The 24,199-nt window shown below is 62.3% G+C and overlaps 1 protein-coding gene across 1 annotated transcript in view; it reads left to right on the top strand.

Annotated features, from left to right (window-relative positions):
- CFAP46 (cilia and flagella associated protein 46) overlaps positions 1-11,379 on the top strand; it is a 75,836-nt gene extending 64,457 nt beyond the window's left edge. The window contains exons 45-59 of the mRNA XM_036265912.1: positions 556-653; positions 986-1,062; positions 1,817-1,947; positions 2,467-2,588; positions 3,140-3,205; positions 4,576-4,760; positions 6,560-6,633; positions 6,710-6,770; positions 6,838-6,873; positions 7,211-7,313; positions 7,904-8,016; positions 9,765-9,846; positions 10,297-10,433; positions 10,511-10,591; positions 11,258-11,379. Coding sequence (XP_036121805.1) covers positions 556-653; positions 986-1,062; positions 1,817-1,947; positions 2,467-2,588; positions 3,140-3,205; positions 4,576-4,760; positions 6,560-6,633; positions 6,710-6,770; positions 6,838-6,873; positions 7,211-7,313; positions 7,904-8,016; positions 9,765-9,846; positions 10,297-10,433; positions 10,511-10,591; positions 11,258-11,379 — 1,488 coding nt within the window. The remainder of the gene's footprint in view (positions 1-555; positions 654-985; positions 1,063-1,816; positions 1,948-2,466; positions 2,589-3,139; positions 3,206-4,575; positions 4,761-6,559; positions 6,634-6,709; positions 6,771-6,837; positions 6,874-7,210; positions 7,314-7,903; positions 8,017-9,764; positions 9,847-10,296; positions 10,434-10,510; positions 10,592-11,257) is intronic.
- Positions 11,380-24,199: the final 12,820 nt, after the last annotated feature.

Genomic DNA, 24,199 nt, shown 5'->3' with positions numbered 1-24,199 from the left:
TTTCATCAGAAAGCAGGAGCCATGCTTCTGCGCGGTCAGCTCACTGGGGAGGGGAGAGGCGTGCAGGAGACTGGGCAGCTGGAACCCTCTGGCATTCACAGGGGCCATTGCAGGGGCCTTGGGGAGAAGGGACTCAGGACTGACCACAGCCACTGGGAGGCCACAGGGAGAGGGGACAGGGTGGTGTGTGCACATGAGGCTGTGTGCATGGGTACCCTTGTGTGGGCACGTGCGTGTAGAGGCTTGCATGTGTGGTTGGAGACAGGAGGAGGGCTGAGGGACGAGACTGTGCTATTCTGGTTTGGGTGCATGTGAGCTTTGGGTATGCAAATCAGGTTTCTGATATTAGTGAAGAGCCTGGACTTCCTCATGCATCTGCTGCCCCTTGTGGTGGCCACATGCTCTGCAGGGCTCCTGCCTCAGCCCCAGCCAGGCGGGTGGGCCCACCACCCTGCTCAGACACCTGCTGGGACATCTCCTGAATAGAGATGAGGACACAGCCAGCAACCCGCCCCACACCCCACACGGGCTCGCTGCTCTCTGTCGGTCACACAGGCTTGGCAGAATCTCTGGGTCACTGAACAACATTTTAACCTCTTGAATGAGATTCCGCCCAGTTTCCGGATCCTCCTTCTGCACCACTCACCTGACAGGTGAGGCCTGTTCCTGTTCTTGTGCCTGCTTCCCGTCCACAGCGGGGGGGGGGGGGGGGGGGAGCCGCGGTGTCACCTCTGAGTGTCTTACCTGACGTGGGCAGAACCTGTTTGCTGCTCAGCCTCCGGCAGGGCCCAAGACTGTTCACTGTTCACAGCTGTGCCTCCGTGGGCCTGTTTGAATTCTGTGTCTTGACTTGGCCGAGGCGCCGGTGGGGAGGGTGCCCCTGTGGGGGTGTGCGTGGCTCACAGAATCGGTGTCTTTGGGGCTGCTCTGGGACCCCATGGGCTGGTCTTTGACGCCATCCTGCATCGTGCCCTCCTGCCCATAGGACCCATCTGTATGGTGCTGTCTACGAGAGACCCAAGTTCATCCCCACAGCCAAAGGGAAGCCCGTCCAAGTGGGGGGTGAGTTCCGGGAGCAGGTGTTTCTCCAGCCCATCCTTGGTGCTAGGCGCACCTGTGGCCTCCAGACACAAGTCTCTTCCTGGGCTCCGTGACCCCAGCCCTCCCCCCACGCATGCGCTCCCCCCTCACCGGGGTTGGGCAGGTTCCACAAAGTCTGACCAGGGGCATCGCAGCCACCAGTGCGGTGACACCAGCTCTAGCCACAGTCATGCCCTCACACGCCCCCCCGCCCCCGCTACTTGGGAGCCTGTCACACCAGAGGAGGAATCACCTGCCCTCCAGCCTCTCTGCTCCCTGCCTCTCCCTCGTGTGTAGGCCCCTGGTTCTGCTTGCGTTTCACTGGCGGTGCGGAAGGCCCCAGAACGTTAGAACTGCTGTTTCCGCAGCACTTCCGGCTGTTTGCTCCGCCCTGAGCATGCATGCCATCTCTGAAATTCATCCCGAGTGACCACGAGCTCTGCCACGGCCAGGACCAGACCCTTGGGCAGCCTCCCCGGGTCCTAATCGCTGAGCTCGCCCCTGGCAGGGTCTGCAGCCTCGGCCCGTTTCAGATGCCTGGTGTCTGCCTCCCTGTCTTTCCTCGACCTTCCAGGACCCTGGCCCTCCTGGCCTGTGCTCCACCCGATGGGGCTGGTCCCCTGACCCCGTGCTGGCTGGGCTCCAGGGCTGTCTGCGGGGCCAGCCTCCCGGTGTCCACACACGAGGGCGGGTCTGCGAGGCCCTGTGTGGGACGGGGTGGTGTTGGTCTCCACAGACTCCTGCAGGGTGGCGCGGGTGGCCGTGAACCCGGCTGCCTTCTCCGGCCTGTTGATCAGCACCCAGCAGTTCCGGGAGCAGACCCAGGCAGAGGTGTGCGGCGAGGGCCCGGCCCTGAGCCCAGGCCTGGTGAGGCCCGGCCCCAAGCCCAGCTGTCAGGGGACCAGGACCCCAGCCCAGCTGCAGTAAGGGGGGTGGGCAGAGCTGGGCTGGGTCCCCCCCAGCGGGTAAGGGGCACTAGCCATCAGGACCCCAGGCACTGTGGGACACCTAGGTCGGCCTCCCTGCTGGACAGGAGCCAACTTGTCTTGGAATCTCTGAGTGAGTCTGATGCAGACGCCTCTATGATGTGAGCAGAGGATCCCCGTGAAGCTGGGGGTGCCAGGGGGCTCTCAGAGGGGTGGAGGGTGACATTGGCCAGCAGGGAGCATGGTCTGCAGGGGCCTAAGGACCCTGACGCCCAAGGCAGGCAGGTGGGAGCAAGGAGCTTCCTGTCTGCTGGGCGGGGCCCTGGCCACCAGGCTGTTTCTGGGAGTGGCTTTTCCCCGGGGGGTCCCACACAGCGGGGTTGTGCCCCTCTGCCCTAACCAGGTGCATCCCATGAGGTGCCCTGACACCGTCTGATCGTGGGCTGTCTGGCTTGGACAGGAATCAGAAGGCGGGCGCCCTGAAAAGCAGGGGCACCCTCTCCCGAGACTCAGTGACGTCCTGAAGGCCGCGGAGGAGTACCTGCGCCCGATGCTCACGCTGCTTCACCGCTCTGAGCCCAGGTCCTCGTGCGGCTCCTCCCTGGGTTCCGGGGCCTGAGCTCTGCACAGTGCAGCCGAGCGACTGGCGTCCTGTTCACACGGGGACGCGCTGCTCCCATCAGGACCCTGTGTTTCATGGCGTCTCTGCCCTTGAAGAGGCCCCTTTGTCGCCAGAACGCCCTGCTCTGTTCTGTCAGCCGTCGGGAGATGCCCTGGTTCTGCCTACAATCTCCCTAAACCCACCTCTCACGTCCTGTGCGGGAAGGTGTGGGGCAGGGACAGCAGAGCCAGGGGCTGGCCCTTGGACGTATTTCTGGTGGGAAAGCAGGCGGAGGGGTGGGGCCTGGGACGTCCTGGACTGGCCAGTAGGTCAGCAAGTGTCTTGAGCCCGCTTGCTGGCGCCTGCGTGCGGCTGGCCTGTGCCCCGTTCGGGGGACCCTCTCCGAGAGCCAGCTGGGGACGGTGTCTGCGGCTCACGGTCAACGAGCGACGGTCCAGTCACACGCCTGCCGTTCTCAGTGTGTGTGGTTTTCATGTATCTTCACACCCAAACACGCGCCTTTCACTTTCAGAACCCAGATGTCCTCGGTGCTGGCAGATGTGGGGAAACCGAAGGGGAAAGACAAGGAAAGGAAGCTGTCCCTGGCCCCCGGTGAGTGCGAGTGCAGAGGCAGGGGGGCGCCTGCCCCAGCCATTGGACCTCAGGAGCCTCCCACGGCCGTTGGTGAAGAAGAACCTGCGTTGAGTCCCCCCCCCCCCATGAGAGCCGAAGGGGATGGCAACCGCCAGACGGGCCTGCTGCCCCCCCCCCCCCCAGGGTCTCCCAGGGCGCCCAGCAGCACAGGCGGCTGGGAAGGGCTCAGGTCGTGTGCCCACCGCCTGTTTCCTAACCTGACTGCAGGGTCAGCTCCAGGGCAGCGGGTGCCGGGCCTCGTGGCCGGGAGCACTGTGCGGCAGCGGGGCCTCGCTGTCACTGCTGGGGTTAGGGGTGCGCGAGGGGCTGATCCCTCACCTGGTGCCTGATTTTATAAATTGCTCCTTTTTTGTTGTTGTTAATCCTCACCCGAGGACACTTTCCCACTGATTTTTAGGTAGAGTGGAGGGGAGAGGAGGGAAGAGAGAGAAACATTGGTATGAGAGAGATACATCGACGGGATGCCTTCCATACGACCCGACCAGGCCTGCAATCAAACCTGCACCCTGAGCCAAACTGGCCAGGGCTATAACTTGCTCTTTTTAAAAGCATCTCATCATCTGTTTTTCTCCCCCCACAAAGACCTGTTGAGCAGAGAGAATGGGCAGTTACTTTGTCAAGTGTTTGGCTTCCAAAGGCGCTGGGTGGTGCCCTGTCTGGGTGCTGAGCTGCCACAGCACCGAGGTGGCCGCTCAGAGCTGAGGGTGCTGCGTGCCGGCAGGGTGCCCATCCGCCAGACTGACGTGGAGGGTTCCGGAAGCTAAGTTACGTTTTCACACGCCAGCGCCGAAGCCAGGGCTCGACCTCCCAAGGCCACTTTTGTGCACGAGATTCTGCCCCAGGGCCCCTGGATCCAGACGAGCTCAGCCGAGCTCGGGTGAGGGCGCGTCCTCACTCTAAGTTGGAGGCTGACGGTGGCCTTGTCCTTCACCGGCCGTGCCCGTTGGAAAGGCCGGTTTTTTCTAGCAGCAGACAGGACCAGCGGCTCCTCTGGGGGCCCCGGGTCCCCTGGAAAAGCCCTGCCCCCAAAGGGTCCTCTGGGGGGCGGTCTAGAGGCCGTGACCCCTCTCTGGTCTCCGGAGGCAGGAGGGGTTGTGCAAATGGCAGTCTTTGAAAGGGGCTCCCTGGTTGGAAGGAGCCACGTCATCCCGGGCCTGCCTCCGGGATGGGCTCCCACGCTCGGGCAGGTCCTCCGAGCTGTGACCCGGCCTGGCCGCACCATCAAAACCAGTGCGAGAGGGGCCTCTGCGGCCAGACGGTGGCCTCAGGCGGGGGGATGCAGGCGGCCGAGCCAGGCCTTGCTCCCGCGTCCAGCTGCTGGCCTTCTCCCGCCACAGTGGAGCCCGAGGCTGCCGACAGCGTGGTCCTCATCGTGGACAGGCAACTCCTGGAGCTGCCCCTGGAAGGCCTGTCAGTGTTCACGGGAGGGACCGTCTCCTCGGTGTCTCGGGATTTCTCCCTCCAGATGCTGTTCAATCGTCTGCACCAGGAGGAGGCAGGTGAGAGCCGCCCTCGGCCGACCGATAGTTCACTTTGAAGTGGAACTGTTGACGTTTAGTACATGAGACCGTTAACTCCTGTCAAGAAAAGTTATCAGAAAGACACAGAGCACCTGTCTGTGCCCCGTGTTCTGTCAGGACGGTTCTTGCCTCGCAAACTTGTGTCGTGGGGGTGGGGACGGGGCGGAGAGGCTCCGCTGCGGGGCTGGTGTGTGGAGGGTGGCAGGTGGGGGTTCTCCACACTGGGCACCGTGCAGATTTCTGCACGAGCGCTGCACATCCATAAATATCAAATCAAACTACAAAGAAATGCGTCGGACTTTTGCTGCCATCTAAGATGAAAACACAAGGAGCAAATTTGCCCTTCCAACTGAACCAAGGAAAAATTCAGACGAGACGCATGAAACAGTAGTTTTCAGACATTGGAGACCAGCCCGTGGGGACTGTGATCCCCCAAGGAGGGGCCAGGCAGAGCCTCACATTCCCCAGGCCGGGGGTCAGGGGACCCACAGTGACAGGAGCCTGCACGGCAGGTCCTGGGGTCTGCAGAGGGTCCCCGCGTCTTCAGTTGACGGCTGGTCAGTACAGGGTGTGAAGAAACCACCATGGCCAGGGACAGAGCTGCCACAGCAGTGGGCACCGTCCTGGGGCTCAGGACTGGCAGGTGGCTCAGAGGTCCACCAGCCCGAGGGGAGACAGAGGTTTCCGGTGGCGACTGGAGGGCATTGCCCTGTGCTGGAGAGACCACCTGTTCCCAGACGACCGAACTGCATCCCAGAGACAGCTCGAGGGGCAGGTGGGACAGCAGTCTCAGCCCCCAGCAAGGGGAGACCGTGTTAGACACGCAGTGACAAGTGGCCCGGCATGCAGAGACGTGGAGGCTGACCCCACGGGGGAAAGGCAGTCAGCAGAAGCAGAGCAGCGGCGACCAGGTGCCAGCTCCCCCAGGACCGTCCTGGGCGGGGATCTGGGGCAATAATGGTCCGTTTTCCACATTTGATGACACCAACCCCACCTAACCTAAGAGGCTCGCTGACCCCAAACACAACGACAAAGAAGGCTGAGCCAGGACGGCACGGTCGGAGGGATGAGCACCCGTCCGCGGTCACGGGTCACCGGCGGGCAGCAGGTGGGTCGAAAGGAAAAGGAGATTGTGCAGTGCGAACACAGGCTGGAGGGACAAGACTTGTCGGCAGAACGACGAAAACAGCGACCAAGGTCTTCAAACTATTAAGGGAAAAGCCCGCCTCCGTGCGCAAGTCCCCAGTGAAGGGGGCCCCTCGTCTCTCTAGAAGACCTTTCGACTTTAAATGCTCATGTCAGAAAAGGAGATGGGTATGAACTTCACATTAGCATCTAATTTAAGAAGTTAGAGCAGAGGATGGGCTACGGCAGGTACGGGGGCGGGGGGCAGACGGCGCAGACGTGGAGCAGGGAGGAGGGACCTGACCCTGACCTGAGCCCAGCGACTCTGTGGCAGCTGTGAGTCCTGGGCGGGGGCCGAGGACCAGGAGGGCCGCCGCCGGCACACGGGTGGGCGCCCGCGTGGCTGTGAGTGGTCAGCGGTGGGCCTGGCCCAGGCCTTTCCCGCCCCTGTGAGACGTGGCGTTTGAGCGATTGCTGCCACTCGGCTTCAGAAAACTTACAATGAACGGTTCTCCCTACTTCTTGCTTTGTTGCTGTGACATTCACATAACGTCAGACTAACCCTCCCGAGGGCGCAGAGTGGCCTCAGTGTGTCACGGGCTGCACGCCGCCCGTCTCCTTCCGCGGCATCACCCCTTCCTGTCTGTCTCCAGCAGATGGGGCCACAAAAAGGGACACCAAAGGCAAGGAGTCCAAGAAGAAGGGCCCAGGGAGGAGGGGCCGGAAGGTAGGTGGGCGCGGCCCGCTGGCGGAGGGCCTGGGGCTGCTGGAGCGAGGCCCCCTGACTCCTGTCTGTGTCACAGCGCAGCGCACCCCGGGTCATCCCCCCCGACTGCATCATCATCGACTCGGATAACTTCAAGTGTATCCTTTGCTGGCCCCTGCCCTGGGACAGAGCCCCCGGTCCTGGTTCTCCTTAACCGAAGCCCAGTCATTGTGGACCCCTATGAGGAGGCCCAGGGCCCAGGTGAGCGCTTCCACACCCCACCCACGACACCGGGTGTGGCCTGGGTCCCCCACGGGACAGCATGTGCGGAGGGTGTGGCCGCTGCCTACTGTGGGGTGTTGGAGGGGGGCCTGGGCCCTCCCTCCCCACCTGCAGCCAGGTCAGACCACAGTGATGTGACAGTGACTCCTCTTGGGGCCCCCAGATGCCAGGAGTGTGCCCCAGGCGCTCAGTGTTCAATTCGGGGGTTCTTCCTTGCCCTGGAGGCCTCGGCCGCGCCCAGCCCCCGCCGCGGCCCTGCACGCGCCACTCGGGTGGCGAAGCTGCTGGGTCTCCCACCGTCCCGTTCTCGTTGCAGAAATGCTGACTCCTATCGCCGTGACCCAGGAGATTCTGGATAAATTCAAAGAAACCTTCACCGCGCGCTGGGTGGGGCATCTGGGGAAGAAGCCCTTCCCAAGGTTTGGTCCGGGTTCCCAGGGCATCGTCCCACAGGGAGCGACGTGCTCCAGGGCGGGTGCTCTTGACAGGAGGGCCGCCGCCCTCGGTCTCCACCAGGCCTCTTCCCCGCCCGAACCCCCATTCTGCTGGGGACCTCTCGTTTTTCTCCATCACACACTGGGCTCCTGGGGGCAGGGCACCACTGTCCTCAGGCCCGTTTTACAGATGAGGCCGGCACCCAGGAGGGCCCTGCACAGGGTCCTGTGGCCAGTCCAGTGGGGTGTGCCCTGTGGGTGCCCTCGGGGACCAGGTGTGCTTGGGGTCAGGGAAGTGTCCCTCAAGCACCTTCCAGAGCCACGCCCAGTGAGAGGGGGTCCCTTCCAGGAGAGCTGCTTGCTCCAGGTGTCCAGGGACCCCGAAGTCAGGCACAGGAGAGGCCTCGTGGTCTGGGGAGGGCGGGGTGCAGGGGAGACAGAGTAGGACGCCTTTGCCTGGACAAGGCGAGGCAGGCGGGTGTCCCCCTGGGGGCCCCGGGGCAGGCGCAGTCCTCCTGTGGGCAGACACCTGCCTGTCCCTGGCCGGCCGCCGCCCACCCAGCCTCTGTCCCCAGCCAGGCCGCTTGGGAGCAGCTCCTGGGCAGCTGTGAAGGCTGCTTCTTCTACGGGATGGAGAGCTTCCTGCTGCATGTGTCAGTGGAGAGGTTGGCGGCCATGAACTTGGAAGGTGAGCAGGTCTTCTGAGTGCACCCCCTTCCCTGACCCCAGCTCTCCAACAGGGCCGTGGGCGCCAGGTGAGTCTGCACAGGACAGAGCAGGACTGTCTTCCTCAGGGGACTCTGACAGGGTGCCCGGGGCCTCGGCAGCCCCTGGCCCCCCAATCTCTCAGATGCCCTAATGTAGACTTCCAGGCCTGCCAGACCAGCCGGGGGGTGGAGTCGGGTTGCCCTACAGAGGCCAGGGAGGCTGGGGGCATTGCCGCAGCGTGCCGGTCACCGCCCTGCCCCAGGCCCTCTGTCTGAGTCCCTGCCCTAGGGGAGGCCGCCAGGGCCTCTGCCCGGGACACCATGGCGGCGGGCAGCACTTTCAGGGTTCCCTCAAGGACGCCCCTCCTCTTCGAAATGCATGTCCCCCCTGATGGCAGCACGTGGATGCGTATCCTGTGGTCAGGGCACCTGAACCCACCATCGCCTGCTGCCCAGTCTCCTTTCCAGCCCCCCACCCCCATGGTGGGGCCAAGCAGGACAGGACCCCACCCACCCTGTAAGCCAGTCAACTGGGGGGTCGAAACAAGGCCTCTTGGACACGGATCCAGGCCTTCTCGGATGGGAGGGCCAGCGAGGCCCAAGGATGTGAAGGCCAAAGGCACCTGCGGTGCCAGCATCCCAGGCCCCACTGCTCCTGCCAAGGCCTGTGTGCAGCCTGCCCCTGGGGCGCCCACAACCCAGCCCAGCTAGGCCACTGTGAGGAGTGGGGGAGGGGAGCGGGGCTGGGGTCTGTTTAGTGGGACTGCCCACGCCCACGCCTGGGTGCGTCCTGGACACTGGCCTCCCTTTCAGTGGGCGCCAGGGGCCAGGGTGCCCCAGGCAAGCCAGGTGCCTGGTCCGGGAGGCATGCTGGGAGCTGGGAGCCCCACAGGGCAGGGAGCGCTGGGCCCGGCGCACAGGGAGGCTGCGAGGCTGTGGAGCTCCGGAAGCAAACAGCGTCCCCCACGCCCGCGCAGCCAGTGGCGTCCCGAGAAGGGCCTCAGGCAGACTGGGCTGTGTGTCTGGGGTCCCCTGCACCCTGGAGATGCCAGCCTGCACCCCACACCCTGCCCTGCACCCCGGAGATGCCAGCCTGCACCCCACCCCTGCCCTGCACCCCGGAGATGCCAGCCTGCACCCCACCCCTTGCCCTGCACCCCGGAGATGCCAGCCTGTACCCCACCCCTGCCCTGCACCTCGGAGATGCCAGCCTGTACCCCACCCCTGCCCTGAACCCCCCACCCCTTGCCCTGCACCCTGGAGATGCCAGCCTGCACCCTCCACCCCCTGCCCTGCACCCTGGAGATGCCAGCCTGCACCCCACCCCTGCCTGCACCCCACCCCTGCCTGCACCCCGGAGATGCCAGCCTGTACCCCACCCCTGCCCTGCACCCCCACCCCTGCCCTGCAACCCGGAGATGCCAGCCTGCACCCCCCACCCCTGCCCTGCACCCCGGAGATGCCAGCCTGCACCCCCCACCCCTGCCCTGTACCCCGGAGATGCCAGCCTGCATCCCCCACCCTTGCCCTGCACCCCAGAGATACCAGCCTGCACCTCCACCCCTGCCCTGCACCCCGGAGATGCCAGCCTGCACCCCAACCCTGCCCTGCACCCCCACCCCTGCCCTGTACCCCGGAGATGCCAGCCTGCACCCCACCCCTGCCCTGCACCCCCACCCCTGCTCTGTACCCCGGAGATGCCAGCCTGCACCCCAACCCTGCACTGCAGACTGCCAGCTGATGGTCCTGCTGGGCCTGAGCCGGTCCTACGAGAGCATGCGGCGGATGATGGAGTCCTTGGAGCACAAGAGGTGCCTGGTGTCCCCCTGCACCACTTGGCTGGCAGCCGGCTTGTAGATGGCTGATGGGGGTGCCTGGGGGCATGGACATGTCTCTAGGGAGAGTGGGGGATGGAGTGTCCCTGCACACTGTGAGCAGAGACCTCTCTGATCGACTCCCAAACCCTCCGCAAAGTCTCTGAAGGCTCCAGCCGCTGACCACAGGCCCGCTAAGCCAGGAGACAGATGGCCGGAGCTGGAAGGGTGCCCCACAGGCGGCACCCCAGGGCCTCCGGACCGCCCGCTTGGCTGAGCAGGGCTCCTCCCTCTCACAGTGGGTGCAGTGCAGAGGGATCTGAGTGGCATCTAAGTTTGGGGTGGGGAGCTGTAAGAGCTGTCGGTCCAAACTGAGTTCCAGCCCTTGGTGCTGTTCGGGTTGAGAGTGGGGTGGGCTCCGTCCCACGGGAGCTCGGTCCCCTGCAGTGCACCCCAGCTGTCCTTGGAGGAGCCCGTTGAAACGGCCATCCTGCTGAGCCTGGTGGGAGTCAGGAGCATCCTGGCAAACCAGTGGCTGACACCCCTGCAGGACAACGCGCTGCGGGCCAGCCTCCTGTGGGAGAGTGAGTGCCCCAGCCGGCCCCACCCCTCCCTGCGCCCCCGGGGTCCGTGCCCATCTGAGGCGGGGTTTCTTCCCTAGACCTGCTGACAGTTGGCAAGTCAACCGGGAGAGTGGTTCGTCTCCTTCAGAAGATGGATGTCGATGACATGGTCAGCCACGGTAAGTAGAGACCGTTCACCTCACTGTCCACCCCCTCAGGCCACGTGGCTGCCCTTGCACCCCTGTCCTACAGCCCTGCAGCGTCCCCACCTCTGCTCCTACACAGCCTCTGCCGGCCAGACCGTCAGCCTCCTGTAAACGGGGCTCGCAGGGGCCTGGCGTCTGAGCCCCTCGGCGGACACACTGGTCGTCAGACCTGCTGGTTTGTCTTTAAGGCTGTTCAGGTCGCACACGTTCTGAAGGCACCGCGTGTGTGTCCTGCAGGGGGGCCCGGGGCTGAGCGAGTGAGGGAAGAACGCGTGAATGAGTGAAAGGAGAAATGAGTGACTGAGCAGGTGATGGATGCGCGACGCGTGTGTCCCAGCGGCGGAGGTCCCAGGGCCACAGGAGAGGGACGGCGGACAGGACAGAAACAGAAGCCGCGGCTCTGCCGGGGCTGAGAGGGGCAGCTGCCAGGCGGGGCGAGGAGGCCCTGAGCCACAGAAGCCTTCGGCCTCGGTGTCCCCGCGGTGTCCTGTCTGTGAAGGACACACAGCAGCGTCCACGCCCGGGGCTGTGTCTGGGGGCAGAGCAAGGAGCACCTTCCTCCCCGTTCGCCAGGCATGTGGCCCTTGGCCGGGGCCCCGGACTCCTGCCCTGGTGAAGCTCCTGCCCCTCTCCCCTCAGACGAGTCTCCAGGGACCTCCAAGAACAGGCTGATGCTCCGGCCACAGCTTCGGGGCCCTGAGCAGCTCTCCTTCAGCCTCAACCTGGTCCTGTATGGGCTGCCGAACCAGGTCATCGCGTGATCCTCTCGTCCCGGACACACCCAGCCTGGACCCTCCTCCTCCAGTGGCCTCCTGCTGGGCTGCATCCCCCCCCCCAGGGTGCCACCTGCCTCCTCCACCACCATCCAGGTTCCTCCCGGGGGGCCTGCCTGCTGTCGGCACCTCTGTGCGCGGGACCCTCGTGGCACAGGAGGAGGGCATCGGGAGGGGCTTGGCAGGTGCGCGGGGTGGGGGCCAACCCACGCTGCCTGGACCCTGAACCCTCATGGGGGTGTGCCTATCCCGGAGGCCAGGATGAGGGGTGCCCCCCTCCCACGAGCCTTCAGCTGCAGGGGTGCCCTGGGAAGAGTTTCTGGCTGACGTCCCTGGGGACGCCCCTGGAGGGAGACACGTCGGTTCCTAGACGAGCAGCACTGTTGGGCTCTGTTTTCCACGTAAGAGTTTCAGTAAAGGACTGAACCCAGCCTCTGCGAGTGGTTCCTGGGGCCGAGACGCTGGGTGGCTCGAACGCGAAGGGAGGACCTGCCGTGTGGGGCAGCCCGGCCCTCCAGAGCTTCCCCTCGGGGGTTCGCACCCTGCAGAGGAAGGGATGGGTCTTCTGCATGATGCAAACACAGCTACTTCCACTGGCCACACGAGGACGGCTGTAGCGCTGGTCCCTGGGGGCTGGTGGCCCTGTCCTCAGCCAGGACCCTGCCTGGGCGCCGCTGTCCTGCCGCCACAGGATCAAGGTGGGGCTGTGTCCTCAGCTGGGGCCCTGGAATGTGCAGCCAAGGGGACCAGAGCCCTCGGGTGTGACGTGAGCGAGGAGCCTCTGCCCTGCCGGTGATGTGGCCGCCGCTCGTTGGCTGCTGCTCTGTGGCTCTGTCCACGTATTTCACCAGCGCCAGGGGAGAGGCCATGGGGGAAATGATGACATAAAGAAGGGCCGGGTCGGTGCCCACCCCCTGACCCCATGCGGCCCCCTGACCTTGGCACATGTGTGTCCCACACTGAGGGCCTGGTGTCCAAGGGCCAGCAGGATCGGATGGGGTTGCCCACTCTCTCCAAACGCCTCTGGGCTGAATGGCCAGCCCTGGATTCGCCAGCCTTGCCTCCCGAGCCCCGTGGCCGGGCCTGGGTGCAGAAGGGAGCTGTGCGGGAAGGGGGGGGCTGGACCAGGGCAGGAGGAGCCAGCAAGCAGTCAAGGACCGGGACCCTGTCTCCGCTGAGTAAGGGGCTGGAAATGAAGGACGTGCAGTGTCAGCAGCAGAGAGCCCTGGGGAGGCCAGCCATCCTGCCTGGTGACCACTGCCCTGTTCGTCCCCATGTGGTCACCTCCAGTGACTGAAGCGTAAGCCCCTCCAGAGGGGTGCCCGGTCCTGCCCAGCAAAGCCTCCTCCTCGCCCGCCTCACCTGGAGACTTCTCGGGCCTGTGAGCACCGGCTCTGGGGCCACCTGGTAGCTGGCAGCCACCCAAGGGCCAGATGCTGCCAGGCCCCTGCCAGGTGCCCCCTGGCCCCCGGGGCTGAGTGAATGGGGAGACGGTGTGAGTACTCGAACCCCCCGCACACACGACCTTGTGCCCTGGCTCTGGCTGATGAGGCCACATCGCAGCAGCTCAGCCACCCTGCCCTTCGATACAGAGGGACCAGGTCTGACACATACGACAGACAGTCCAAGTAGTGAGAAAAAGAGCACAAATTAAGACAAGGATGAGGTATCACTACCATACCTGCTAAAACAGCTAAAATAAAAAACCGTGACACCACCAAATGCTGGGGAAGATGTGGGGAGACTGGGTCTCCCGTGCCTTGCCGGTGGGGCGTGACATGGTGCAGCCCCTCCGGGAAGCTTCCGCTTACTGCCAGGCATTCACCCCGGAGCAGAGGAAATCTCTGTTCACACACACACCTGTGCATGAAGGCTCGCGGCAGCTTGATTCCGTTACCGCAAAAACTAGAGACAGCCGGTGCCGACTGCATCCCGTCCGGAGCTCAGAACGAGAGGATGACCTGCTGACGCCTGCGGGCTTCAAGGGTGTTGTGCTGGTGGAAATGCCAGTGTCAACGACACATGCTGCACGATCCATCTCTACCACGTTCTCAAATGACGAACTATAGAGACGGAGAACAGATTAGTGTTGCCAGGGGACAGGGACAGGGACAGGGACGGTCTGTGTGTGGGGGGCAGGGCAGGAAGCCTTGGGGTGACGGGCCAGTTCTGTATCTTGACCGTGGCAGCTACACAAATCTATACATGAGATAACATGTCGCAGAGCTGCATGCACACATGTACTCACATGTGTGCACACATGGATGCATACACATCACATGCATGCTCTCACGTGCACATGGGTGCACCCACAAACACACGCCTACACAGAGTAGTGGAAACAAAGTACAGTGTGCAGTTGGGTCCCACTTGTCGCCTCAGCTGTCGCCACAGGGAGGCTGTGAAGGGCACCCCACATTCTCTGCACGGTTTATGCCACTTCCCGTGAATCTGGAATTAATTCAATACAGAGTGTTTTTAAAGCTCATCATTGATAATATTGAAAGGTGGACATTCCTCCTTTTCCTGTTTGATTTTTTTCCTTTTTCCAAATATATACACATAGTTTTTCCAGTTCTTTTTTTTTTTTCTCCCTCAAAAGCTAACTGATGACCAGGGAATAAATTTAGATCAAAGCAGCGTTGAAAATATGAGCTTTCTCGCAGAGAGGTGTTGGCACGCACCCAGACAACAGGAATAAAAGCTTCTGGAGATATTTCATCACAGGGCTCTCTCTTCACCCCCCCCCCCACGTCTCCTCACGTGAGTGCGATTTCATGTATCAAAGGCGCTAAAATAACTTTCTGAATTATGTTCCAGCAACATAACAAATCACATTATCAATTAACTTCTACAATAGAAGTGGCTTTCTGTAATAGATCCAAGCATGAAAAAATTACGTGGGTGAAATTTATGTAACCCTAAAAATTGTAAGGAGAAGAAAGATCACTTAGAATTTATTGGTAATAATAGGGGACGGGATGTAATTCGCATGGTGGACAGCCCTCTGAGACAGGGTGACCGGGTCTGTACGCTCTGGACAGGTTCCATAAACGACACTGCTGGTGACGGGCCGGGCTGCAGGATGACCTCACTTCACGACAGGCGACCCTGTGAGCCAGTCGGGTGGAAGCTGAGGGGAGTCGGCTCTGGTCCAAGCTGAGCTCTGGACAGACTCTGTGACCTTGAACCGGTCACTCAGGAGCTTCCTCCTCTCTGACCCAGGACTGCCCGTCGCTGGGGCCGGACCCCCCAGCTCCTAGACCCCCCCAGTCCCAGGTTCCCCAGGAGCCCTGTCCGTAGGTCCAGCCCCCCTGCCTCCGAGTCCCCCCTCCCCAGTGAGTGTTTTGCTGGTCAATCACCTTTTTAAAAGTTCAACTTGTTTTCTTATGTGTCTTGAAAACAGTGATTTCCATATTTTAAAAGTAAGGAGTGCTTTCAACGATATGTTTTATTGTAGGAAATTTGGAAAATAAAGTCCTCTCGACTGAGCAAAGGTGGGCGTTCGATGGTATCTTTTCTCTGCCCCTTTCGCTGCGTGAGCTCCGGGGGTGTTTTGACAAGCCCCCCGAGGTCTCACTTAACGTGCTAAAGGACTTTCCATTTCAAGATTTAAAAACCAGAATCCTGATTTAAAGCATCTCTACCCCCCAGCAGGCCACCTGCAAACACCAGGGACTCCTGGGCACGGAGGGGGCCTGTTCCAATGGGGTTGCTCGTCATGGGGAAGTGGGGGCCCGAGGATGAGTGGGCTGGGACCCTGGGCACACCAGGGTCAGGGACAGGGACAGGGACGGTCTATGTGGACCCAGGCAATGTGGGCTCGTGTCCGTACTTGACGTTCGTTCCTCATTTAACCCCCGTGGAACAGTGTCATCCAGGCTCCAAGGAAGGTCCGTCCTCCTGCCGAGGCCCCCGCGCGCCCTGCCCTGTGCCCGTCCCCGGCCACCTCTGCTGCTCCTGGGCCATTCACACCCCGGGGACAGACTCTCCGGGCTGCTGGCCTCCCCGGGATTCCCCGCCATGTCCCTGCTCCTCCCTGGGGGCTGGGGCTGGGCACCTGGGCCTCCCTCCTCTCCTGCCTTAACTCGCAGTCACAGCTAACACAGGTTTCCCAATTGATTTGGATTAAGAAATTAGGTGGGTTAATAAACCAAAATGTTCACAGACCCTTGTATATAAATTTCTATTAAGTTCCCTCATCCAACGCTGGACTCTAAGAGTTTAATTTCTATATTCAATAATTAAAACTCTGTTTTCAATGGCTGTGAACAATTGTTTTCCTTAATGATCTTTCTAGAGGAGCCAGTAATTTTATATCTTGTAAAAATGATTAACTGGCATCATTATCCCATATCCCTGAAATATAACCCAGCAACTTCACGAAAGGCCATCTGTATTCAATTAATGCTCCTCGCGTTGGACACAGGATCACTCCACACCGCGGGCTGTCCTCTCGTTTTATTATGATGATGATGAAGATAGAAACAACCAGTTTAATGATCCCATTTCCACAGTGAAATCAATTTGCGACACGTCTTCACCCTTTAAAAGGACAGAGGCGCAGGGCGGTTCCTGGGAAGGGCCGGCGGGGAGTGGTCAGGGAGCTCCTCTCCTCCTCCCGGTGAGGCATCTCGGGGTCAGCGCGTTCCGGGCTCCGGCTCCCCAAGGGGCTGCCTGCTCTGCCCCCCAGCATCACTCTGGCCCTCAGCCTCCCAGCAACAGGTCCCTGAGGCTGGTCCTGCTCACTGGACCCACGGACTCGGGCCACTTCCTAGAGCTGGTCCGACTGGAAAAGTGAGGGGCCCTGGAGGGGACTTCTGCAGCAAGCAGCCCCCGGCCCGCCGGGGTGATTCGAGGGACGCGCCCTGGCCCACCACTTCGTCACACGACGGGCGCTGTCGGCCAGTACGATCTAATTGTTTGACGTTTTTATCACAACTCATCGCAAGCAGAGGGAGATGACTAGATTAATACTGCGTGCCGTTGGCTGCCCGCCGGGCTGGAGCTGCTGGGCCAAGTTACAGGGGGACTCTTACATTTTCTCATTACAGATTTTAATTCCTGTGACAAGAAGCGAGGGGAGGTGTCACGACAATGAAGTGGAGGCCGCTCTCCTCTGCCCGGTACCAGGGACGGGGTGTCGCCATGTCCTCCCCGTTTTTCTGTGACCAGGCTGTGTTCCGGGGAAATCAGAAGCATGCAGGATGGGGGCAAGGGCGCCCTGCCTGCAACCCCCCCTCAGGAAACATCCTCTGAAATGAAGCTCTTAGGCTCAGAACTGCCCCCAAAGATGGGGCTGCTGAGCACCCCACGAAGCCACTGTGCACCCGACATGGCTGCTGGGGGGTCCCGGGTACCTTCCCAGTGGCATTTCCTGGCTTGTGAGCTGGGTGTTTGGTCATGAGCCCTGTGGCCACGTGCACTTCCGGTCTGTGGGTTTCTTATTCGTGATTTGTCCTTTTCTTCCCTCTTTGTTATTAATTCTAGCTCTTTGTGTAAGAGAAACACTAATTTTTTTCTGTCTTAGGCATTGAAACCTTCCTGTTTCCTGCCAGCTCTTGTTCACAATGGGCGTCATCACCCTGAAAGTGTTTTACACATTTTTCTGGCACCAACGTGATGTTTTCATGTCTCGTGATGGATCCAGATAGTGGGCCTTGGGAGCGACCCCACCCCGCCATCCTGGGGGTGCTGCCCTGCCCCAGCCTGCTCGGGAGCCTGTGCTCATCCTGCGCTCTACCATGGACTTTTCTCACTTATAGTTACATTGAAGACTTGAGACCCTGCAGAAGTCCTTCTGTGCCCTGCAGGTGGAAGGGACAAGGCATGGGGACCGGGCAGGGGCTGCTGAGGACCTTGCTGACCTGGGAGCCCCTCCAGGCGGGGCAGTTGTGGTTGGACAGGCCCAGGCTCTGCAGAGAGGCTCCAGGTAGAGGTCGGGGACACTGGACTCTGGGGGCTGGGCATGGGGCAGAGCCCCAAGCAGGCAGATGGAGGGCCTGGGGAGAAGGTCCCCGGAGCCAGGCGTGGGGGTGCAGAGCCGATGACACTGGGCCCCAGAGGCAGGGGTCAGGTCTGCATTTCCCGGGGACATGCTCTGCCTTCCTGGAGTGAGGGACCTGCTGCCCCGACAAGCAGGTGGCGGTGGCTGGGGGTGGTGACCAGGTGCGAGGCAGTGTCTCTCGTCACCTGTGTCCTTGGCCTTGAAATGGCCGAAACCCGTGGGCTGAGGGAGGCGATGTGTGTCCAGGACCCTCTGTGATGGGGCGGGAGGATTTCTCATCTTCCCACCAGAGAAGCTGCCGGCACCCAAGGCGATGCAGCCGCACCCCCGTCCCGCTCCTCTGGGACCCCCTCTGCCGTGATGCGTGTCCAGGCCCATGGCAGGAGGGACAGCAGTTCCACTCCCAATGGCCTGGGCTGGATGGAACCTCCCTTGAAACCTGGGATTGAAATCTGGTTCCAAGCACAGGAAGACTGTTGCACTGGGCAGTGTTTGGGAGAAGTCGAGACCATCAGGGTCCTGATCCAGGACAGGCCCAGCCGCCCCTTCCCTGCCTGCAGCGTGCCTGCTCTGTGACTGCCCCCCATCATGTGGTCTTCCCTTTGGGTTCTGTTTGTCTCACTTTGGGGCTTAAGTGTTTCCCAGAACCCACATGGGGAAGGCAGCACCTGCTCTGGGGCTCAGGGGCCAGTGTGGAGGGCCACCTGGAGGTACTACACACCATTGAGTTGGGGACCTGTGACCCTGGTGGGCACCTGGCTTTCTCCTTGGGCTGAGATGACCAGGCAATTGACCTCATGGGTTGATTCAAATGGCTCCAGCTCTCCCCCAACGTTTGGTCTTCTGGGACGCGGGCCCCTCCCCGGTCACCTCTCACAGCGCCATGTAAATAACTTCAGGGACAGTCGTCAGACTCAGTTATCAATTTTCATGCTGTCGGCTCCTCCCCCCAAACCCTGCAGGGCAGCCCCTCCCCACTCTGGGACAGGGTTTCATGGAGACCTGGGCTAGGTGGACAGAGGAGTTCCAGCCACAAAGCTCAGGCCAGGCAGTCAGAGGGGCAGCCCTTTCTGCACGGCCAGGGCCGGCTGAGGCTGCGGGGTGCCCAGACATCATCACGAGGGGCGCCGGGGACCCAGGGAGGCGCCGGCCATGGCACAGCCCACCCTCCGTAACAGGAAGCCTCCACGTGGGACAGAGACCGGCCTGGATGGCAGCCAGGAGCCCTTCCGGAAGCGCCCACGTGGCCAGTGCTGCTCCGGCCCATCTGCGAAAGCGCAGAGCGGACGCCCTGACACAAATCTTTTACTGGGCGCGCAATTAGTGCGTTTGGCAGGTGGTCAGACGCCCCCCGGAGAGCAGCCCTGGGAGAGAGCTCATTACCCGAGATCGCACACCTGGTGCCCGCAAGGCCCCTGGGGAATTAGCTCTGAGCTGTAATTTACGGCTCCTCCCTTTGTCCTTTCCTGAAGGAGACAAGACTCTGGACCTCAGAGAGTGCTTCTGAGGCGCTCTGTGACGGTCACCCTGAGGCCGCCTCCTCCTGGGAGCCCCTCCTGATTTAGGTAACTTCCATGTCCCCCTCACCTGGCTCCCGTTTGCACAGGGCCTGGGGTGGGGTGGGGGTGATTTCGGCAGAGACCTCATCAGACGAAGGGTGCTGGCCCTGCTTGCTGGGTGTGTAGGTTCGAGTCATGTCTGGCCCATCTTGGGTGTGGCTACAGGCAACAGGTGGCCACAGGTCTCCTCTCAGAAGCAGGAAAGCTAAACGCAGTGGAACCCACAGGAAAGGCTCCCCAAAGCAGGGAGGGGAGCGAGGCCGGCCTGGGCGGGGTCGGGGAGCAGCCTTTGGCCCAACCAGATCCACATAGGATGGTCCCTCCTGGAGCTCCAAACTGCCTCCGCTGGGAAGCTGCTCACTCAAGCATGAATTAACGAATTAATTAATCCATACGTACATTCCAGCTCTTCACAGCCTGGGCCCCTGGGGTGGCTGCCTGTCCTGGACCAGGGACCTGCAGGACAGTGGGAAAGGAAGGAGGCGCCTGGGGTTGTTCGCATGGAGACTGCGAGGTCCGAGGTCCGGGTCTGGGCAGCAGACCCCAGCAGCCCTGAGGGGTCCTGGAAGGAGAGCAGGAAGACAGATGTGGGGGCGGCCAGGGGAGCCAAGGAGGGTGGAGGCCCCACCCTTTTCCAGAAACTGGTCAGAGCAGCCAACGAAGGTACCAGGTGTGTGTGTGTGGGGGGGGGCATGTGCGCATGTGGCACCTGGCAGTAGCCACATCTGTCCTGTGCACATCTGTCCCCAAAGCGGAGAGTGGCCCAGGGTCCTGCTGGTTGGCTGGAAAGCTGCCCACCCACGTGGTTCTGGGAGCCAGTGCGCCGGCGCCGGCCAGCGAGAGGCCTCCCTTCACGAAGTTCTGTCCGATCTCAGTGCCGGCCACTTCCCTTAGGACAAGAACCGTGACGCCGGCAAAGGGACAGAGGGAACTCAGGTTCGGGTGACATGTGGTGTGATTCTGTCCACGTCCCTGTGGACGTTACATTTATGAAAATAAATACCTTTTAAAGAAATAAAGGAGCCAGAGTGCGGCGCGGTTCTGCAAGGTGGGAGGTGCTGGCCCACCCAGGGAAGCGGCAGTCTGCGGGAACAGGCTTGGGGGGAGGGCTCCACCAGCCCTCCTGTCCTGCCATCCAGGTCCCCCCACCTGGGCCCTGCCTGTTGTCCAGGCTGCTGCCTGCCCTGCAGGTGGGGCACAGCTGGGGCTCCACAGCATCTCTGTCAGCTCCGCCCTCCTCCTCAGCACACCTTTGTGGCTCCTCCCACCTGCTGAGGTCCCAGCTCCCAGGGCCAGGCCGGACTCTTCCTGGGGAAGATGCTTGGCTTACAAAGTCCTTTTGGGAGGGGGGAGGAGCTGCACACCCTTGACGCAGGGTGCCAAGAGGCCCCTGAGCAGAGCCTCCTCCCTGAGGGTGTACAGATCCCTGCGTCAATCCTGGAAAGCCCTCTGGTGTTCGTGTCTTCATTCAGCAGCATGTATTCCGTCGTCGAGAACGTGAGGTGCCTGCACCTGGACGCTGACATGCCTGCTCAGCAAATGCATGGAGCAGGTGCCCTTGTAGAGGGGCAGGTGAGGGGAGGCTGAGTGTGAGGGCCCAGCTGTGACCAGAATGGCGGACGAAGTGAGCCATGAAAAGATGCCTGGAGAGTGGTCCAGGGGCAGAAGGCGAAGCGAGGGGACCAGGGGGAGGGTCGGGGTGGTGAGGCCACGGGGCCCTTGGCCTAATGCACACCAGTCATTATAAGGTGATTAAGCCAAGTTGGAACAGGGGAGCTGCAGCTGCAATAATGCAGGTGAGAGAGTGTCAAGTGTTGGGCCAGGTGACCAGCTGGGTCTCCTCTGCCCACCCATTTGTACCCCTCCTACCCTCAGCCTAGGCACCTCCCCAGCCTCCCCCTGCTTACTGCCTTTCACCCAGTCCCCCTCACTCCTTCAGCAAGGCTGAAGGTGGGGGCTGCCAGCTGCCACACTGGGCCCTGGGCAGTGATGGGAATCTACAAGGCATCTGTCTTTCTCGCTGGGTCTGCCTGTAAGGAAGGCCCCAAGGGCAGGGGTCCAGGTCTTTCTAGTCCGGCAGCTCTTGTCCCAGGTCCCTTTGCTCAAGAGCAGGTGCGATTGGCTCCAGCCAGCTGATGCCACCTTCAGCATTCCTGAACCAGCTCACCTTCTGAATCCCTAACCCTGACACGACCCCCCCCCCCAGTCCTGTGGGTCAGTGGTCCCGGTCCAGTCCTGCAGGCAATGGACGGAATATCCATTGTGTCCCGTTGATTATCCAGCCCGTCCAGAACGGTGAGCTAGGGAGCCGGGGTTGGCCACGTTTAGGTGCCCAATAAACAAATGTTGAATGAAAAGTCTGACAAACAGCGCGCTCTCCATTTCCGTTTGCCACCACGGAATGCGATGCGGGCCTTCCCCGTTTGCAGGATGTTTTCTCCGAGGCCAGGAGATGGCATTCGCGAACCTCTCCAGCGCGGGGAGGTCCGCCCCAGCAGTGGGAGCCCCGGGGCGCTCCTTCCACCGGCCGCCACCGGATCTTCGCTGGAGGAGGAGTGTTCCTTTGATCCTGCGGGGGAGGGGGAGCGCGGCACCTGGAGGCGCAGGAAGAGGGGGTGCGGTGGGAGCCTTGGTAGTGAGGGGAGGGAGCGCAGGCAGCGAAGCGCCCATAGAGGAGGCAGGGAAGACGAAGTTAACAAGCCTTTATACCGGGATCCGGGCCGGGAAGCCGGCGCCCTGTACTCCAGGAGTATGGGGGAGCGTCCTGGGTGCGGACTCAGGAACCCCAGTGTGCAGGGCAGGACAGGGCGCCCAGGGACAGCACCTAGAAGCCTAGGGCCAGAACAGCATGGAAAAGAGGCCGCCAGCACCCCGCACTTCTGCCGCCCGAAACTCACCTGGTCCTTCTAAAACCGCACCCCGGCCTCCCCATCCCAACCCCCTGGCCCAGGTTCCGTGGAGAGCCGCGCACACTGCGGCCGTGAACCCAAGCGTTCCGGCTGCAGCTAGGGAGAGCCTAGCTACACAGATAGGCCTGGGGTAGCTGGATCGCAAGGCAGAGAGTCGAGATCTCTTTCCTTAGCGGTAAAGAAGGGCTGGGAGGCCCCGTCCTGGTGTCCAAAGAGCCAAATCGCGGCGCTCGGAGTTGGGTGTCCCTCTTGCTTTAAGCCAGGGTGGCTGGAACCCTCGGGGAGTGTAGCTACCTCGGTCGTCCCGCCCGGGCGCGCCCCTCCTGGCCTGCCCCAGAGAACCTTCAGGACGCTGCGGCTCTGGGTAGGCTAGAGGAGGGGGTCCATCCCCCTTGGCCCCGCCCCTAAGCCCGTGGCTCCAGACCTCACCGGTGCCCGAGCCTTGGCCACCGGTGCCGCCGCCTCCGGGGAGCCTAGAGGGGCTCAAACCTTGCGCGGAAGGGTCCTCCCTGCGGCCCGGCTCTGGGGGCACACACACGCTGTTGTTTTGTCGGAGAAAATGGGGCGCGAGCTAGGCCGGAGTGGGTCTCATGGCCGGGCCCTCTGGGTATCCCGGGGCCTGGCTTCTGGGGCAGCCTCGTCCAGATCCCACGAGGGCCGGAGGAAGCCGGGAGAGAGACTCCCCTGCGCGGGGCTGCACGGCACACGAAGCCTAGGGCAGCCCGGTGCGCGCACGCGAGGTAGGGGCGACTATCACGCCCACCCAGCTCGCGGCTATCGGCTTTTCGAGCCGCCATCTGGCTTAGGGACTAAGCCCTGCCGCTAACTGCACACAACGAAAATGGACCCCTAAGGGTCACGATGTGAGCGGACACTGGGGCCCTGCACAAAGCCGTGAGGGTGGCTTTCGTGCGCGCCACGAAAGCCCTGGAGGCCAGGGTAAACCGGGAAAGTCGTTGAGGACAGACCGCGGGAGGCCGGAGACGCGTCTTGCCACCCCCACCCCCCACCCCGCCATGAGACGGCTGTCTGTCCTTGCACGTTCACGTCACAGCTCCAAACGGGTAGCGAACAATATTAATATCTGCCACTTACTAATTAACATGTCACGCCACCCAAGAGGACGAAGTCACCACCGCCCAGCATTTACTCAGTGCCTCTCCACCCGCGCTCGGAGCCGACCGCGATCTTATTTGAACCCACATCAATTCCTAGGGATGGGGGCTTTTTGTACCTCAAGGACACTATGGACCCCACCTGTCTAAAGGCCGCACTTCTGCCCGCTGCGCTTGGGACGCGAAATCACGTAGAGGCCGTGAACGGGTACTCCTCCGCTCCCATGCCGTGCGCTTCAGGGCACTGAGTCTGAAAGGGTCCCCGTTCCCCTGGCTCGGGCTGCACTCACGAGGGACCGGCCCTTGGGCTCGGTGCAAGCTCGGGGCTCAGGTTGCCCCCACCCCTCACCCCCAGAACGGAGTTGCGACTTATACCCAACACGCCCCACCGGGAGGCCGGGGCCGCCTCCGCACTCCGACCTGACAGAGGACAGTCCTGCGGGCTGGGAGGGGACAGGGAACCGCCGGCAGCGTGCGCGAGTGGCCCTGCGTGTGGCCCCTAGACAGGCCTCGCCACCACTCCAGTTTGTCAGTGAAAGCAGGGTACTGGGTCCCTGGACTCTGAGCTCCAGTTTCTTCCGCCATCGGTTTGCATCCCTGAGTGTGTCCCCAGAAATGTTTTCGGTCCTCCCCCATCCTAAGCAGGGGCGGCCGAAGAACCACCCGGCGGGGCGCTGGTCATGTCCCCCGACGGTGCTCACCCGCATGGGGCGCACGGAGCTGCCGAATGGATCCTCAAATCTGCATTCTTTCGGGAGATAAAATATGCTCTCGTATTTTTTCCTGATTTCCCATTAAAACCTTTGCCTAACTAAACTCCCATCCAACGGGATTTATTTCGTCCCGGGGGAGATAAATCGGGCAAATTTACAGCCCGGAAAGCACCTGCCGCGCTAATGGGCCCTTCATGGAGTGCGCGGCCGGCGGGGGCGCGCGGCGGGCGGGGCGCTGGCCAATGGCCGGACCGCGGGCGCCCACAGCCAATCAGCTCACGCGCCGCGCCGGGGCCCCGCGGTTATCAGCGCGTCCGGCCCGCGCGGCGCCGCTCCGATCAGCCCCGGAGCCGCCGCCCGCACCCTCTGTTCCCCGCAGCTCCTGCCGCTGCCCAGCCCGGCCCGAGCCCCGCGCCCGCCCTTCGGGGCCGTCGGCGCCCATTCGCGCCCCGCGCCCCGTGCAGCGGCGCCCGCCCGGGCCGCTCACGAACTTCCCGGGCCGGAT

The sequence above is a fragment of the Molossus molossus genome, unplaced genomic scaffold (genome assembly GCF_014108415.1).
Source record: "Molossus molossus isolate mMolMol1 unplaced genomic scaffold, mMolMol1.p scaffold_m16_p_17, whole genome shotgun sequence".
Classification (NCBI taxonomy): domain Eukaryota; kingdom Metazoa; phylum Chordata; class Mammalia; order Chiroptera; family Molossidae; genus Molossus; species Molossus molossus.
Note: the sequence above shows the minus strand (reverse complement) of the source record. Positions and strands in the feature narration are given on the sequence as shown.